General features: G+C 41.4%; 1 protein-coding gene across 1 annotated transcript; it reads left to right on the top strand.

Moving 5' to 3' along the window:
* The first annotated feature begins 1,952 nt into the window (after positions 1 to 1,952).
* On the top strand, positions 1,953 to 17,026 carry pole (polymerase (DNA directed), epsilon). The gene is made up of 48 exons (XM_063489846.1): positions 1,953 to 2,127; positions 2,244 to 2,379; positions 2,467 to 2,547; positions 2,640 to 2,684; positions 2,767 to 2,859; positions 3,701 to 3,855; positions 3,946 to 4,090; positions 4,194 to 4,274; positions 4,378 to 4,485; positions 4,571 to 4,681; positions 4,768 to 4,853; positions 5,178 to 5,297; positions 5,576 to 5,708; positions 5,809 to 5,922; positions 6,045 to 6,257; positions 6,361 to 6,468; positions 6,570 to 6,698; positions 6,781 to 6,883; positions 6,971 to 7,117; positions 7,228 to 7,373; positions 7,483 to 7,631; positions 7,781 to 7,873; positions 8,075 to 8,377; positions 8,457 to 8,652; positions 8,818 to 9,032; positions 9,468 to 9,570; positions 9,671 to 9,751; positions 9,860 to 9,982; positions 10,058 to 10,267; positions 10,404 to 10,616; positions 10,706 to 10,849; positions 10,945 to 11,085; positions 11,171 to 11,324; positions 11,523 to 11,629; positions 11,764 to 11,940; positions 12,043 to 12,266; positions 12,493 to 12,713; positions 12,795 to 12,999; positions 13,089 to 13,262; positions 13,519 to 13,644; positions 14,768 to 14,900; positions 15,108 to 15,309; positions 15,391 to 15,522; positions 15,644 to 15,837; positions 15,938 to 16,138; positions 16,221 to 16,346; positions 16,552 to 16,641; positions 16,725 to 17,026. The coding sequence occupies exons 1-48, from the start codon at positions 2,063 to 2,065 to the stop codon at positions 16,845 to 16,847; spliced, it is 6,879 nt and encodes a 2,292-aa protein (XP_063345916.1). The 5' UTR covers positions 1,953 to 2,062; the 3' UTR covers positions 16,848 to 17,026.
* Positions 17,027 to 18,404: the final 1,378 nt, after the last annotated feature.

Below are 18,404 nucleotides of genomic sequence, written 5' to 3'. Positions count from 1 at the left end.
TATCTGTGAACTCTAACAGAAAAGTTGAACTAAGCACAACAACTGATTCTGCCTGACATAAAAGTTAAATCAGCGCACTGATCTGATCTTTTCCAGAGTTCAGTCTGGAGACAAACGAGACTGTCTTTTAAATTAAAGTTAACGCGTAAATCAAAACATGCCATTTTCACTCACCTGCACACACTCAGAAACCGGGCAGCTCTGCTCCCGGGTTGTTGATGGCGTTGTTTCACACAGCCAGAGAGCTACAGTACCAGGCTAACCGATTTAAACCCACTGATTATTTCCCACACCTCCACACCACTCGGAACTTATCATGAATTAAAACACATTCGTCATTATCTTATTAATGTGACACAGACCCCAGAATCCCTCCAAACTCTACCGCTGCCAGTGTCTTTATGATTATAGACAGTGCCTCGCCAGCAGCTACAAATGTCAAAGTCACCTACCACTACCTCCACTGCTCAGCGGGACAGTAAACATGTGCGTGGGGAGGGGGTCCCTCCCAGAGTTAAGGGTTCCTCCGAAGATCGTGTATACTCGAGATGTTCCTGCTCGATAGAAAAGCAGTAAGCATCTATATTTCCGATCAGCGGAAAAATGTTTGATTCCTCGGTCTTCTGTTGAGTGCATGAACAATGGGGAAAAGGTGTACTTGAATTTTAAGACCGTTCAGCTCATATTAAAATCAATGTATCAACAAGCACCTTTTTTTTTTCAAATTAATGGAATCTGATTGATATGATGCCCACCTTTGTTTTCATTTCCTGTTAATTCTGTATTATGTGTGTGATGAACTTTTCCAAGAGTTGTCATCCTCCCAAACATGCATGCAGAACAGTTAAGGTCAGTGATAATAAGAACGAGACTAGGCAAAAATGGCACCCATGAGAGACTCCCGGGGCAAAAACCACTTCTGAACAAAAAGGACACAAAGACTCGTCTCACATTTGCCAACAAAAAAACAGCTTCCCTTCCCAGATCCCTGAGATTTTTGTGGACTGATGAGACAAAAGCTGAACTTTTTGAGTCCCATTAAACCTGCTGTAAAACTAACACAGCATTTCATAAAAAGAACACACTCAACAGTCAAACGTGGTGGTGGCAGTATGAACAGCTTTTTTGCTTCAGGACCTGGAAGACTTGCAGTGACTGGTGAATCCATGAATTTTATTCTCTACCAGAAAGTCCTGCAGGAGAATGTCTGGTCATCAGATCATGCCCTGAAGCTCGGGGTGGACTTAGATTATGCAGCAGGACAATAATCGAAAACACACCAACAAGTACACAACTGAATGGTTAGAAACAAAGAAGCAATTTTTTTTAAACTAAATGAAGTTTTTGGAGAGACTGTGCCAAAGTCCAGACTCAAATCTGATTGAGATCCTTTCGCACAAACGATTCATGCTCAAAAACCCTCAGTTTTTTTTGTTTTTTTTTAAGTAATATATGATATCATATGTAATATCTGACAGGGAGGGCTGAATTTTACCAGCAAGCAGTAGTGACTTACATTTGTTGCAAATCACCCAAAAAACTAAAACCAAAGTATATATATATATAGATAGATAGATAGATAGATAGATAGATAGATAGATAGATAGATAGATAGATAGATTTATTTATTTATTTATTTTTACTTTTTAAGCAGTTCCATATTGCATAATGTAACTTAAAATATTCTGAATTACACGTAAACACTTTGCTTTCTAACGGATTGTTTTTATTTTGTTGTTGTTTTGTTTTTTTAAAGGCACATCTATGAGCCCCAACGTTACAATGAACACGACATTAGACCTAATTAGATACGTCTCAACACCACCGTGAGGGGTTCATCTCTCATTAACGATCTTTGTACTTCCGGTTCTCAGCTCCGTCCTCTCGCGGCAACTGCACGAACGCGCCAAAATAGGAAAACAGCAGGCGAGTGTGTGACAGGCGCAGAGAAATCCAGCAGACAAAACTTTGAAATTAAAGCGACGTGTCTTCAAATGCGGCTTCACGCACACGTTTAGCTGTTTTATTTTAGTGTTTTGTAACCGGAACATCGCGATAGAAGATGGTTCTGCAGAACAGTGGACGCTACAAAGCGGACCGAGGACCGAGTGGGGATCCGGAAAACCAGTAAGTCCAGCGGCTCTAACAGATCAAAAGCTTCATAACACTTTCTTGTTCAGAATATTAATGGGTGACCGAGGACTGTGAGAATTTAGTGTCACTGTTGTGTGTGTTTGAACCAGGGATGATGGATCCTCCTTATCGGCCCTCAAGCGGCTGGAGCGCAGTCAGTTCACCGACGAGATGGACGCTCGCTTCGGATTCGACAGGATGAAGGAGCCGGGAGAGAAAACGGGCTGGCTGATCAACATGCACCCCGTGAGTCCTCGCAGTGCGGAAGTTTTTACTTTCTATCTGCTGCAAAATAAACACATAACATTTATTTTTGATGCTCTGCATTTGTAGGCAGAGATCCTGGATGAAGACAAGAGGATGATCAGCGCGGTGGACTATTATTTCATACAGGAGGATGGAAGCAGGTTCAAGGTGTGTTTGGGGGGAAAGCAGAGTGCTGTAACGCAGCTTATTAAATGTCCTGCAGTTTACATTTTCTCTCATGTATTCTGTCTGTGCTGTAGGTGTCTCTGCCCTTCAAGCCATATTTTTACATTGCGACGAAAAAGGTAAGTTAGTGACTGTGATTATGCCAAGTGAGCATTTAAAAAAAAAAAAAAAAGTAATAAATAACAAAATGTGTATGTCCAGAACTGCGAGAGAGAAGTCATCTCATACTTATCTAAGAAGTTCCAGGGAAAGGTGGCAAAGATCGAAATTCTCCCAAAAGAGGACCTGGACCTGGTGAGAGTTTCAACTGACTTTATCTAATAAATAAATAGTTAGTAAATAAATAAGTCAAATAAGTGTAGATAAATAAATAGTTTCTATATTTATTTACACAGAATTAATGAAGGAATAGTTGGCGGTTAATTAATGGATGATTTTTGACAAGAGCACCACCACAACACATTTTCACTCATTTAAAAATCTAATCTGTTTATGTATGCTCATCAGACACTTCATTAGATATGCCTCACTAGTACTGGGGTGGAAGGCTGGATGGATCCATGCTTTCATTTTGCTTATGTCAGATTCTGAACCATCCAAATGTGGCATCAGCGAGGTGTACTGCCACTTACTGGACATTTTCCCTTTTTTTGGACTATTCTGTGTAAACTCTAGAGATGTTTGTGAAGGAAAAACTCAGCAGATCAGCAGTTTGTGAAATACTCAGGCATGCCACGTTCAGAGTCCGTTAAATCGTCTTTCCTCCACATTCTGATGCTCAGTTTGAACTTGAGCGGGCCGTCTTGACCACGTCTGCTTGTTTTTATGCATTTAAGATGCATAAATGTGATTGGCTGATGTGTTACAGTGAGCAGTTGAGTACCTGTACCTAAGAAAGTGGCCAAGTGAGTGTACGCATTTAAGAAAAATCTAAAATATATATCCCCTTTACCACTGTGGCACTCTTGTCCTTAGTATTTAAAAAAACAAAACAAACAAAACAAAAAAAACGACTCTTGAATATCATTGTTTTTGAAGGTATCATGAACAGGTTGCAGTATACTACCCTATTGGCTGCTAGTGTTGACTTTGTACAGCCACTCACATGCTGATTCTGCTGATCTGGTGTCTCCAGCCAAACCACCTTGTCGGACTGAAGAGAAACTACATCAAGCTGGCGTTCAACACCGTGGACGACCTCGTGAAGGTCAAGCGTGAGATTGCCCCGGCGGTACGTAAAAACAGAGAGAGGGAGCAGTCCAACGATGCCTACACCTCAATGTTGTCAAGGTATCACCGAACCTTCATTAGATTCCTATGATGTTCCGCCTAACGTTTCCAGCTTTATAATAACTCCTGGACACCTTTTTGTCCCTCTAGTGCGCTATCAGGTGGCAACGTGACCTCAGTGGATGAAGACGGGATGTCAAAGAGTATTTCAGATCAGTTAGACAACATAGTGGACATGAGAGAGTATGACGTGCCTTACCATGTGCGTGTGTCCATTGACCTCAAGATCCACGTGGTAAGATCAACTATATCTGGTTCCAGTGTTTTCCAGTGAGGTGTTCCTCTACACCTGTATACCTGTGCGTGCTCTTCTTATCTTTACTGTCTTTATTTTTCAGGCTCACTGGTACAATGTTCGATACAGAGGCAGCGCTTACCCGCCAGAGATTGTACGGAGAGACGATCTTGTGGAGCGACCGGTATCAGGATTTTGTTGTTTTAAGCCTTCCATCGTTCACTCAGAGTTATACTGAAGTTTTGATTTATGTCGGGGCTTTTCTGTGAAACGTTGTTTCCCTGCAGGACCCTGTTGTTTTGGCGTTTGACATAGAGACCACCAAGCTTCCGCTGAAATTCCCAGACGCAGAGACGGATCAAATTATGATGATCTCCTACATGATAGATGGACAAGTAAGGTTCATTTGCGTTTGATTTTTCAAGTTTTTGTTATGTTCCTGTTTGTAATATCATCTAACAGTCTTGTGTTTTCACGTAGGGGTTTCTGATCACAAACCGAGAGATCGTCTCTGAGAACATTGAGGATTTTGAGTTTACCCCCAAACCTGAGTATGAAGGGCCATTCACTGTTTTTAATGAGGACAATGAGGTATGTAGCCACTAACAATAAAGCATTGATGAATAATAGGCTCTGTGTGTTTCTGTCAGTTTATTAACACGCTGTAACGGTTGCAGGCAGCTCTCATTCAGAGGTGGTTTGATCACGTTCAAGAAACAAAGCCAAACATCTTTGTGACCTACAATGGAGACTTCTTTGATTGGTAAGCCTATTTTCTGTTTCTGTAAAAGCCAGTTACTTACTTTAAAGGTGAAGTGGGTAGAATACATTACAGGCAGTGGCTGCAGTGAACACTTTTTATTATTTTTAAGTCCTTGGTTTCACTTCAGCTCGTGCAAAAGTGGCCCAAGCACCAATTCTTTGTGACAATAAGCAGCTACGACATAATGATGAAGCTGTTAATAGTGAATTATTTAAACTGTTAAAAAGCTGATTATATTAGATATTCAATATTTATTCTTATTCTGTTTGTTATACTGATTACTTTTCTTGATCCTCCACCTCTCCTCATACTGTTTCTCTCTAGGCCTTTCATTGAGGCTCGGGCTGCCCTCCATGGACTGAGCATGCACAGGGAGATCGGTTTCCAGAAAGATAACCAGGGAGAGTACAAGGCCAGTCAGGCCATCCACATGGATTGTTTAAGGTGTGCAAAAGTTTTACACTCTTAAAATGATAAGCATAAACTTTACCTCCACCAAGGAGGTTATGTTTTTGGTAACATTTGCATGCATCTCTTTCTGTCTGTAGCTTTATAACTTGGATACTATGATTCTTGTGTAATGTGTCAACACATAGAAAGCATTGTATAAAGATTTAAAATATCATGTTTAACCACATTTTAACACATATAATCAAAGTAAATGTTATATGTAATGTTGGTTTTTCATATATCCAACTTTAAACGTCCTTATCCTGTATCAGGTGGGTAAAGAGAGACAGCTACTTGCCGGTGGGAAGCCACAATCTGAAGGCAGCAGCGAAGGCCAAACTGGGTTATGACCCCGTGGAGCTCGACCCAGAAGAAATGTGCCGCATGGCAACTGAGGAGCCGCAGGTGCAGAACTAAACTCCAGTCTTTATAAAATAAAAAACGGAATCATTTTTAACGGGATGTTAACTTTCCACTTACTGTCTTTTCTCTTTCTTCCTGTCAGACTCTAGCAACCTATTCTGTGTCAGATGCCGTGGCCACATATTACCTGTACATGAAATATGTCCACCCCTTCATCTTCGCTCTGTGTACCATCATCCCCATGGAGCCCGATGAGGTTTGTCTGTGGCGTGCTTTGCAAAAGATTAAGTAGAGTTCTCTCTTCTTTTTTTCTTTTTTTTTTTTAAGTGTATTTTACTAATTACCAGTCTCTTTTCTTGCATTGTTCACCTGTTTCAGGTGCTGCGTAAAGGTTCGGGAACTCTGTGTGAAGCTTTACTTATGGTGCAGGCCTTCCACGCCAACATCATCTTCCCCAACAAGCAGGAGCAGATCTTCAACAAACTGACAGACGACGGCCACGTCCTGGACTCCGAGACTTACGTGGGCGGTCACGTGGAGGCGCTGGAGTCTGGAGTGTTTCGGAGTGACATCCCCTGCCGTTTCAAAATGGTACAGTCTGCTCACTTCTCAGAGCTCACTCTTCATCGGCACTTGTTTGTTTTTGTTTTTCTTTGTTTTTTAAACGTCGCTCTCATTTTTGATGTTGCAACAGAACCCGGCTGCATTTGACTTCCTGCTGCAAAGAGTTGAGAGGACGATGCGTCATGCCATCGAGGAAGAGGAGAAAATCCCTCTGGAGCAAGTCACTAACTTTAATGAGGTTTGTGGAGGAGGGGAATTGCCTCTGTCTGTCTTTTTTAATAAGTTACTCAACTTTTTTTCTGAGCTTGAAATTCAGAATTAACGCTGGTATTTTCTCAGGTTTGTGACGAAATTAAGAAAAAGCTGACGTCCCTCAAGGAGGTTCCAAACAGGATTGAATGTCCCCTCATCTACCATCTGGACGTTGGGGCGATGTACCCCAATATTATTCTCACCAACCGCCTTCAGGTTATTACTTTATTAATCAAAAAATGCTTACAATCACATCTAGAAAAGCATTAAATTTAGTCTTTATCTTCTAATTTTGTAGCCATCCGCTATGGTTGATGAGGCCACGTGTGCTGCCTGTGACTTCAACAAGCCTGGTGCCACGTGTCAGAGGAGGATGACCTGGCAATGGAGAGGCGAAATCAGTAAGTTATCTTTGGATATCTGTACTCTGCTTTTAAGCGATTGGGGGGAAAAAAACAAAACCTTTGTCTCTCGCTGTCTCTCTGCAGTGCCCGCCAGCCGCAGTGAGTTTCACCGCATCCAGCAGCAACTTGAGTCTGAGAAGTTCCCGCCACTGTTCCCTAACGGTCCACCTCGGGCTTTCCACACGCTCACCAGGGAGGAGCAGGCCAAGCATGAGAAGAAACGTCTCGCAGGTTCCTATTTTCTTTTTGGCTCCTTATAGTAGACTTTGACTATGAGTAATCAAAGTAGTTGGTTATCAGGGCTAAAGTTAGTCATGTCTTCTTTTTAAAAAAAAAATCAGACTATTGTAAGAAGGCCTATAAAAAGACACACGTCACAAAGCTGGAGGAGCGAGTTACCACCATCTGTCAGAGGGAAAATTCCTTCTATGTGGATACTGTAAGAGCTTTCAGAGATCGCCGTTATGAATTCAAAGGACTTCATAAGGTATTGTAGCTATTTGATCAAATTATACCTGATCTGTCTCATTTATGTATTTATTTTTGTATAATTACGTGCGGTAAAGGTTTTCTTTTCGGTGCTACCTTTGCTTTAGGTATGGAAGAAGAAACTTTCGTCAGCTCAGGACAGCGGAGACGCCGCTGAGGTGAAGCGCTGCAAAAACATGGAGATCCTGTACGAATCCCTTCAGCTCGCTCACAAGTGCATTCTCAACTCTTTCTACGGCTACGTCATGAGGAAGGGGTAGGAGCCGGCCGCGGTTTTCATCAATCATCACAGATCCACTTGCGCTGTTACCTGAGCCTTTCGCTACAGTCAGTACTGAGTGCTGTTGACTTGATGCTCTCTGTGTTTTTTTTTGTTTTTGTTTTTTTTTAATATGTTTCCATCAGGGCCCGATGGTACTCTATGGAGATGGCCGGCATTGTGTGTTTCACTGGAGCCAATATTATTACTCAGGCCAGAGAGCTCATTGAGCAAATAGGGTGAGTTGCATAATGATGATGGGACAGCTAATATGAGGAAGGTGGGGTGAGCTCAGAATAGACGAAAAGCTTCTTCAGCCAATTCTTGCCAGCATGTTGGCTTTAATTGAGCTCACGCACTTTACAGTATATATTTTATGCTGCGGGTCAGTTTATTCAACTATAAAAATACTGCAATAAATCTCCTTCTCTGTGACACAGGAGGCCTCTTGAGTTGGACACTGATGGTATCTGGTGTGTCCTCCCCAATACCTTCCCGGAGAACTTTGTGGTGAAGACCAGTAACGAGAAGAAGCCCAAGGTGACTATCTCCTACCCGGGTGCCATGTTGAACATCATGGTAAAAGAGGGATTTACCAACGATCAGTACCACGAGCTGGTCGACCCCACATCCGTTACTTACAACATCAGAGCAGAGAACAGCATCTTCTTTGAGGTGGACGGACCGTATCTGGCAATGATCCTGCCAGCCTCCAAAGAGGAGGGCAAGAAGCTGAAAAAGAGGTATGGTGATAATTTTGTGAAATGATTTGTGGCCTTCTTACAGGGTGTAATTAACAAAGGGAGTCACCTTTCTTTTTAGGTACGCTGTGTTTAATGAGGATGGTTCTTTAGCCGAGCTGAAGGGTTTTGAAGTGAAGAGAAGAGGAGAGCTCCAGCTCATTAAGATTTTTCAGTCGTCTGTGTTCGAGTCTTTCCTCAAAGGAACTACTCTAGAGGAGGTCTACGCTTCAGTGGCCAAAGTGGCCGACTACTGGCTGGATGTACTTTACAGCAAGGTGCATATCTCTGATCAGGTTCTGATAAACTAGAGTCTCCTGTAACAAGGTGTTTTTGTCATATTTCTGAATTGTATTGTTCAGGAGTCGTTTATTGCATAAGAATAATGTTTATAGAAAATGCATAACAAAAAAACTCACTGGATCATTTCATGTGTGATGCAGGCTGCCAACATGCCAGATGCAGAGCTTTTTGACCTGATTTCAGAGAATCGGTCAATGTCTAGAAAGCTCGAAGATTACGGTGAGCAGAAGTCCACGTCCATCAGCACAGCTAAGAGGCTGGCAGAGTTCCTGGGGGATCAAATGGTGAAAGATGCCGGTCTGAGCTGTCGCTATGTCATCTCCCGAAAACCTGAGGGTTCCCCTGTCACAGAAAGGTTCGACAGTTGCCGCGAAAGTAAACTTATTGTACCGTAATGAATATGTTAGATGGTAAAGCAGGGAAACCTTTAGGCTGTAGTACACTATAATTGGTAAGTTGCTACTGTGTGAGTGTGCGGTGCCTCGGTTGTCAGGTCTGGTTTAAAAAACCAAAACAAAAATGAAAAGATGATAACGTCCACAATGCTAATATTGAGACTTCAAAATGACTCCACAAATCAGTGCGATGTATCCATCTGTCACATCAGACTATTGCAGCAATACCATATTTAAAAACTAGGCTACTGATTCGATAGGTTTCCTGGTGTTACACAGCACCAAAGACTTTTCTTGAGCTCGCTTTCCCATTTTTGAATATCCTTAGGAAACTAGCAATCTCTAATATGATCAGAAGTTAAAGCCATCGGCTCATTTTTGCTTCTGTGCATCAGGGCCATTCCTCTAGCCATCTTTCAGGCCGAGCTGAGCGTCAAGAAACATTTCCTTCGCAAGTGGTTGAAGATGCCCAGCTTGCATGACATGGACATCCGCTCTGTGAGTTTTAAGGGTAAAATTAAATGCGAATAACAAAGACAAAAATGTTCAAGTACTTTCATGTCATATGGTTTTTTGGTTCTTTCTTTTTTTTTTCCAGATCCTTGATTGGAGCTATTACATAGAGAGGTTGGGTAGTGCAGTCCAGAAAATCATCACCATTCCTGCTGCTCTGCAACAGGTAAAATGTTTTTTAAAAAATTAAATAAACAGAAAAATTAAAACTAAATAATTAATTTAATTGATTAAGAAAATAATAATGGCACCTTCCACTTTTTATTTCCATAAGGTGAAGAATCCTGTTCCCAGAGTGAGGCATCCTGACTGGCTACACAAGAAACTCCTGGAGAAAAATGACATATACAAGCAGAAGAAAATTAGTGAACTGTTTACCAGTGAAGGCAAGAGACAGGTAAGGTTAACTTCACAGTAAAGTGTCAACCACTAAGCCTTATTGTTGCACTCTAAATGTCTTCCTCTCTCTCAGATTGCCCATCAGCCTCTTGAAGCAGGCCCTGCTGCTGACATAGAGGATTTTGGGATGCCACCCAAACCCCTGCAGCCAGCTATCCTTATCAGCACTAAGCGGAAGCGGGCATCACAGGGAGACGACAGCCAGGTGGAGTCTCAGGATTTAGAGCTTACGCAGTCCTGGCGGGAGATCCTGGGACCGCCCCCTCCCATGGGAAAAACACGGGTAGGAAAGCAGAGGTTTCAGTATATTAAGCTTGAGACATTTTCATGCAATTCCAAATGCATTTGTAGTGCATTTGAAATCCAATACATTCCAGTGGTGAATGTTAAAAGGTTCAAACAACCGTTTCTGTGTGCAGGAGGAACGTCAAGTTTGGCTGCGCTACCATAAGAAAAAGTGGGAGCTACAGCTGAAGCAGAGAAAGGAGAGGAAAAAGAGGAGGAGGCTGCTGGATGGGGAGGCTCAACCAGTTGGCGGAGGAGTGATCAGAGGTGGTCCCATCACAGGCCTGGGGAGCTTCCTCCGCAGAACAGCTCGCAGCATCCTCGATATGCCGTGGCAAATTGTCCAGGTAGTGCAGAGCGATCCTGTTATCATCCACAAATAATTTAATAATATAAAGATATTGATCTTCTCTATTTTTACATTTTTTTTTCTCAGATTGCAGAAACTAGTCACCCTGGTCTGTATAAGCTTTGGGCTGTGATTGGAAATGACCTCCACTGCATGAAACTCAACATCCCACGTGTCTTCTACGTCAATCAAAAAGTCCCAAAACAGGAGGAGGGAGCGACGTACAAAAAGGCACGCTACAAAAAAATACATTAAATAATGCAATGACATCACTGTGACTACAGAAGAAGTTACCCAAAATAACTATCAGAGCTGTGTGATTACAGGTGAACCGCATGCTGCCTCGCTCCAACATGGTTTACTACCTCTATGAGTACTCTGTGCCAGAGGACATGTACCAAGAGCACATCAATGAGATCAACGCAGACCTCTCTGCACCCGACATCGAAGGGGTCTATGAAACACAGGTCAGTGTAATTTTTTACACTGCATAGTGTCCGTGTTATAACTGTATAGTACTGGAAACAGAACACAGCAAGTCGTTTGTTTCAGGTTCCTTTGCTGTTTCGAGCTTTGGTGCGGCTAGGATGTGTGTGCATGGTCAACAAACATGTTGTGAGAGATATGGCCGGAAGGGAGGCTGACACGTTTGATCTGGAGCATCTGGAGATGAGGTCGCTGGCCCAGTTTAGCTACCTGGAACCTGGTAAGAGTCATTCAGACACTTTAGATTTAAGTTTTGACAGCAGACTTTTGATGGTCATAAATGTCACAATTTAATATTTACTTTTTTTGAATATTTAGGTTGACCTAAATTATTACTTTTCCCTTTAGTGAAAAAGAAAACCTTTTCACTGCAAGTACTTATGAATTTTGATCTGCAACTACTATGTTTGCTTCTCAGGGAGTGTTCGCCACATGTACTTGTATCATCACAGCCAAGGCCACAAGGCTCTGTTTGGCCTCTTCATCCCCTCTCAGCGCAAAGCTAGCATCTTTGTCCTGGACACGGTAAGAATAATGGGCTTTCTTTGAGTTTCCTCTTTGTTTTAATACCAGAGAAGAAGTCTTGTTTTCCTCTCAGTACCATTATGACATTTAATTGCATTGAGAATAAAGCTCAGTTGTTGGCTTGTGTTTTTTAGGTTCGAAGCAACCAGATGCCCAACTTGAGTAACCTCTACACAGCTGAACGCACGGCCCTCCTGGAGAAAACGACGGAGGAGCTTCTGCCTCCAGAGAAACACACCTTTGAGGTGCGGGCTGAAAATGACATGAAGGCGATCTCACGTGCACTCCAACGAATACTCCTAAACTACAAGGTAAAATACTCTGGTTATATTTAACATTTTTATTACTTTTTAATCATTAGGTTTCATGTGACTAAATTTGCAAATGCCTGCTTTGTTTGTTGCTGTTGACAGGAGGAGCGCCGTGGGCCCACCCTCATCGCAGTGCAGTCAAACTGGGAGTTGCGTCGATTGACGGCAGGGATGCCGGTGCTCGAGGAGTTCCCGGTCGTTCCGGTTCATGTGGTTGATGAGATCAGCTATAATGTGTTGGACTGGCAACGGCTCGGTGCCCGGCGCATGATCCGCCACTACCTCAACCTGGACAGCTGTCTGTCACAGGCTTTTGACATGGCCAGGTATGATCTGCATGTTTCTGCTGAGTTTCCCTTCACACATAAGGTTGTTCCAGACAGAAAGGAAGACATTTTATTTTTATTTAAACCATTTGTTTTAGTAAGAGGACTCTATAAACGTCTAACATGCTAACTTTGTGGTTGTAGCCTCTAATAAAAGATTTATCCAGGCAGCAGAAATTGTTGTAAAACATTTTCAAGCTCTTTTGAATTGTTTTTTTACTTTCAGATATTACCACTTACCTGTGGGGAACTTGCCACAGGATGTGTCCATCTTTGGCTCAGACTTGTTTTTGGCAAGACATCTACGGAAGCACAACCACCTGCTATGGCTTTCACCCACATCCAGGCCTGACCTGGGAGGAAAAGAGGCTGATGACAGCCGTCTGGTGATGGAAAATGATGACAGAGGCTCTGTGGAGATCAATGCTCAGGGATGTTATTCAACAGGTACAAAAAAAAGGAAGAAAAAAAACAGGAAATCACTATATGGATTTTTGAAGTCTGTCTTAATCATCATCTTTCGTGCAGCATGTGTGGAGTTGGACCTGCAGAGCCTGGCGGTGAACACCATCCTCCAGTCTCAGCATGTCAACGACATGGAGGGCGGAGCCAGCCTGGGCGTCAGTTTTGATGTGATCCAGCAGGCATCTTTGGAGGACATGATGTCAGGAAATCAGGGAGCAAGTGCTCTGGCTAGCTACGATGAGACAGCTCTCTGCTCCAACACCTTCAGGTGTGTAAACTTCTGTGTTTGAGTGCAAGATATGTGTTTTACTCAAACCACAATTTTCATTTATTAATTTTTCTGGGTTCTCTGAGCAGGATCTTAAAGAGCATGGTGGTGGGATGGGTAAGGGAGATCACACAGTACCACAATGTGTATGCAGACAACCAGGTGATGCATTTCTACCGCTGGCTGCGCTCCCCCAGCTCGCTGCTGTATGACCCCGCCCTGCACCGCACCCTGCATAACATGATGAAGAAAGTGTTTCTGCAGTGAGTGCCAAATCCTTTATACTTCAAAAATGAAATCTGAAAGCTTTCTTTTGAAATAATGGTAAATTCTAAATCAGTATGAGTTCACCACTAAGAGAAAGCCCTGGTATTTTTCGATTGTTGGTGTTGTTTGTGTTTTTGTTTTGTTTTTTACATTTTAAACTTAAAACTTTATTAGAAAATTTGATGATGTGAACTCATAATGATGCTTTCAGTTTCCATTTATCCAGACCTCATTCTCTCATTCTGGCCTTAGGTTGGTTGCAGAGTTCAAACGTCTCGGCTCGACTGTGGTGTACGGAAACTTTAACAGGATCATTCTGTGTACTAAAAAACGCAGGATTGATGATGCCATTGGCTATGTTGAGTATATCACCAACAGGTGTGTGTTTTTTAAATTCTCCAGTCTGATCTGGGATGACCAGAGTTTTAGTTTTCACATGTTTTTATTTTCGAAATCAGAATACTTAATTAATCCCAGTGAGAAATGATTTTGTTACAATACACAAATTTTGTTTATACACAAATTTTGTGTATAAAAAAATATATACAATTGAGGCCCTAAAAGTGCCATGTTAAATTTAAATTAAATATTCTAAAGTTAAAACAATACTTTAACTGTATAGACAAGATGTAAGTGAAAATAGTCCAAGTTTCACAACACTTAATTAGAACATTTGATGGCAACAGGTAAGAATTATGTCTTTATTTGCAACCTCGCAGAATAAACTCCAGATGTAACATTAGTGCATCACATCACTGGAAATTGAATGTATTTTCTTGATGATGCAGAAAATATAATTATGTTACATTTGATCTTAATCTGCTGCTAAGTTTGTTTGATTTTTAGCTGATAGAAAACTGATAATAAAATTGATCGATTCCATTTTGTAGGCTGTTTAACATCATTTATCAATAAAATTCATTCCCCTCTGATTGGATCACAAACTAAAGTGATTTTGCACATCTCCAGTAAACTACTGGAGAAAATCAGATCCAATCAGATGTAAAAATGCATGCATGTGTTCACAGCTGTTGGCTATTTTGACATATTAAAAAATAGTATATTAGTAAAATGATGCATGATGCAAAGCAAGAGCCAGAACACTAAAATCAGAAAAACAAAAATAATCTATTAGAAGAGCGAGACAGCAGGGATTGTTGTGGTTTCCATCAGCTGAAGTGATTTCTGTAAATTAAACCCAAAATGGGAGAACTGCCCATTAACATAATGGATGTGATATTTAAATATTGACTTTATGACAAAATATAAATATATAATCAATATTGCTACTCAGAGATACATACCTCCTGGGATTTTGGTTCTTGAAATATTGTTGTGGTTTTTTTTTCCTGGTTTTCTTAAATCATGTGACTAAAATAAGCACCAATACCTTTTAAATGTTTGACTTTTATTGTTTACAACTTTTGAAAGTCTAATTTCCTGTTTCCAGTCTTTTACGTATAACCCCGACATCTCACATTTCTAACGGTTTCTCTTCTAGCATCCATTCCAAAGAAATTTTCCACTCTTTGTCCATCTCCTTTTCGCGGTGCTGGGAGTTCGTGCTGTGGATGGACCCGGCCAACTATGGTGGCGTGAAGGGCAAATTGCCCTCCAGCGTCATGTATGGAGAGGTACTGCCAGATGCTGGAGGTTTCTTCCTGTTAAAAGCGAGCTTTTTCTTCCCACTGTCACCAAGTGCTTGCTCATAGAGGGATGTCTGATTGCTGGGGGTTTGGGGGTCTTTATCTTACAAACTAAAGCACCTTGAGGCGACTCTTTTTGCGATTAGGCCCTGAACTGAATTAATCTCCAATGTTGTTGTTTTGGTTTTTTTGTAGGAAGGAGCCCAACAGAAGAAAACCAGACAAGAGGAGGGGGATGGGGATGGCAGTGAGGATGAAGATGAAGAAAATGCTGAGGAGGAGGACGGAGATGGAGAGACGGATGAAGTAGAGGATCTGATTGAGAGTAACTGGAATATCATGCAGTATCTTCCTCAAACCGCCTCCTGTCAGAAGTACTTCCTCATGATCGTCTCAGGTAAAAGAAGGAAAATCTCCCAACATTTTTTTTTCTTTGCTTTCTAAGTTACTAACTCTCAAAACACCTTTACCTTGCCAGCGTACATTGCAGCGGTCTATCACAGCATGAAAGAGGAGCTGAGACGTAACGGCCCAGGAGCAACACCAGTAAAGAGACGTGGCAACAGCCAAGCTTCCCAGCAGGCCATTGGGGATCTGAGTGCACTTCCTGGTAAGAAGCTGATCAGGAAGCTGTTGTATGTGCTAAAGACTTCTGTTGTATTTCTCTGGAACTGCAGATTACACTCAGCCGAGTGTTTAATGTTTACGGCTTTAAAAATTCTCTTCCACAGGAATGATCTCCTTCTCCCAGGAGTACGTGTCCAGCGAGCTGACACAGAACATTTTCACCATCACTCAGAAAATCCAGAAGAAGGTCACTGGTACCAGGAGTGTTACCCACACCTCAGAGATGTTCCCCATCCTGCCTGGGTCACACCTTCCACTCAACAACCCAGCACTGGAGTTTATCAAATATGTCTGCCAGGTAAAAAAAAGAAAAAAAAGAAATCTGCTCTTTTTTTTCTTTTCTTTTTTTTCTTTTCTGCAGTGGTTATTTATATTTCCCCTATCCTTCCCTTGTTTAGGTTCTTTCACTAGATGCCAACATTGTAAATCAGGTGAACAAGCTGAAGAGAGACCTCCTACGTCTTGTGGATGTTGGAGAGTTTTCAGAGGAAGCCCAGTTCCGTGACCCGTGTAACTCCTACATCCTGCCAGAGGTTATCTGTCACCACTGCAATTTCTGTCGGGACCTTGACCTCTGCAAGGACCCGTCAGTGGCACAGGTACAATAACTCCTGATAATCACATTTTGAAACTGTGAAAGTCAGAAATCTAAATGAGATAAACTTATTATCTTTTCCTCAGGATGGTTCGGTTTTGCCTCAGTGGTTCTGCTCCAACTGTCAGGTGCAGTATGACACAGACTCTATTGAGATGGCTCTGGTAGAAGCTCTGCAGAAGAAACTGATGAGCTACACGCTGCAGGATCTGGTGGGTAAAATAATGCTCAGTATATCAAAACACCTGGCAAAATTTAAGCAATGAAATGATAAGAAAAATGCACTCACTACTTCTGGTTGTTTGGTTGTTTGTTTTCTTAAAAAAAGCAAAGTTTTCCTGGCAGTAAAATCTAACTTGCATGCTTTTTGACAGCCCATTTTCCAGAAGGTGCCTCACAGGTTTTGTTCAATTTCAGGTGTGTAGCAAATGTAAGGGAGTGAAGGAAACCAACATGCCCCTCTACTGCAAATGTGCTGGAGACTTTGACCTCACCTTCCCAGCCAAGGTTTGTACTTTGAAGCACACGGCATCATTCTGTTCAGCGATGAACGCATATTATTGACACTGCTGTTTTTGGTCTGTTTACAGAGCTTCTCTGAGCAGATCACGGTGTTTAGGAACATAGCATCCCACTACAACATGAGCTTCCTGGAGGAGACCATAGGCTGGCTGCTCATTATGAGCCCTCAGATCAACCAGGGTGTTCACTGAATATGAACTTCCTTCGCTCCATCCAAATCAGGAAACAGAGTGCTGAAATTCATTTTTGAGTTTTAGCAAACTTCAGCAGCGTTGATCTCTGCTTCTTGCTGTGTGATTGTGTAACCAAGATGATTCCCCGAATCTGTGCACTGTAAATATGTTTGGATTGTATTAGTTATGCATGTGTATGAAGATTTTCACTGATAATAAATGTGTTTTTCATGTGTTTTGGTCTGCTTGTGATTGCTGCAGTTCTGTATTTTTCCTAAATTACATCTACTCTGTCGTTACGCTGTCTCAGTTTTCTCCTCCCTCCCTCGGCTGCTAATGTGTCTGCTGTAAATTGCGCACAGCTTCAATTACATGACCTGCATCCACTCTAATTTCTTCTGCTGTGAAACTTGACTAATGCTGCCTCATTGCATGTTGTGTAATCTTTCATTGTTTCTTTGGTTTGGCGACAGTGAAGATGACTTTGACAAATCTAACTTCCTTTTTTTACTGAGCAAATTTGAACCTTGCAGACTGAAAAAGATGAATTTCTGGCTGGTTGTAAATTGTTTTTTGTCGTTATCACATATGGGAAATATGTATCTGGTAGTGAGCATTATGTATGTCTGCTTTAGAATTGCCTTAATCCACACATCCCCTTCACTTTAAGTTCATTGTTTCACAGATGACTCACGTTACCTCCTGGTGGGTGTCTCCCAGACAATAACATTTCAGACTTAACTGCTGTACAATCAGATTTACTTCTTTGAGGTTCTCATAGACATGCTCTGCATGTATGTTGATAAAATGAAATGATGAGAACAATTTTGTGCTCTTAAATGACTTATTTGCATCAGGATCTCTGCAAATGTTACATTTAGTTAGTATGGTTTGTCAGACAAATTACAAAAAAATATTTAAGCTATATGCTGTGAATCTTCACAATTTTTTATATGGTGCAAGTCTACAGTTTCCAAAATGAAGTGACTTTCTGCCAACCTTCATAGCAGATATTGATTATTCGACTTGAGTCTTAAATTTTTGTGGTTTTATTTATTTATTTATTTTTTCAAACCACTGACATCTGTATTGCTCACTGGCAACCAGATGGACTCACACTTCCCCACAATCTTGTTACAGGAACCATTTTATGGGAAATGTCTGCATTATTCGATTACTGTTCATAGCCCTCCTTGTGTTTCTCCTGGTAGTTTCCTCCTGTGTGCTGAGCACATCAGACTGAAAGAAAGAAATGAATCAGAGCCTTCAGATGCTTCAGTTTTATCTTTGTCACAATTTCATGATTTTGTTTTTCCTTTTTAAAAAGTCCCACCAGTCCTTATGTTTGAACCAAGTTAAAGGTTATTTATTGTTGGATTGAATGTCTACAATACATCGACATATGCTGTATGGTTTTTATTTTTTGGTAGCACTTTAGAATAATGCCATACTATCAAGCATTATTAAGGTATTAGCAAGTGCCCAAATTCATCATTTATATAGCATTACTCCTCCTTAGTATGGCATTTATAAATACTGATATATATTATTATGACTATGATTATTACTAGCAGT

Source organism: Pelmatolapia mariae, linkage group LG12, assembly GCF_036321145.2.
Source record: "Pelmatolapia mariae isolate MD_Pm_ZW linkage group LG12, Pm_UMD_F_2, whole genome shotgun sequence".
NCBI classification, from domain to species: Eukaryota; Metazoa; Chordata; class Actinopteri; order Cichliformes; family Cichlidae; genus Pelmatolapia; species Pelmatolapia mariae.
Note: the sequence above shows the minus strand (reverse complement) of the source record. Positions and strands in the feature narration are given on the sequence as shown.

Coding starts and splice junctions, on each gene's coding strand:
- pole (XM_063489846.1), top strand. CDS start 2,063: ATGGTTCTGCAGAACAGTGGACGCTACAAAGCGGACCGAGGACCGAGT. Junction 9,033..9,467: donor GGTTCCCCTGTCACAGAAAG/GTTCGACAGTTG, acceptor TCTGTGCATCAG/GGCCATTCCTCTAGCCATCT. Junction 13,000..13,088: donor CTCTGCTCCAACACCTTCAG/GTGTGTAAACTT, acceptor TTCTCTGAGCAG/GATCTTAAAGAGCATGGTGG.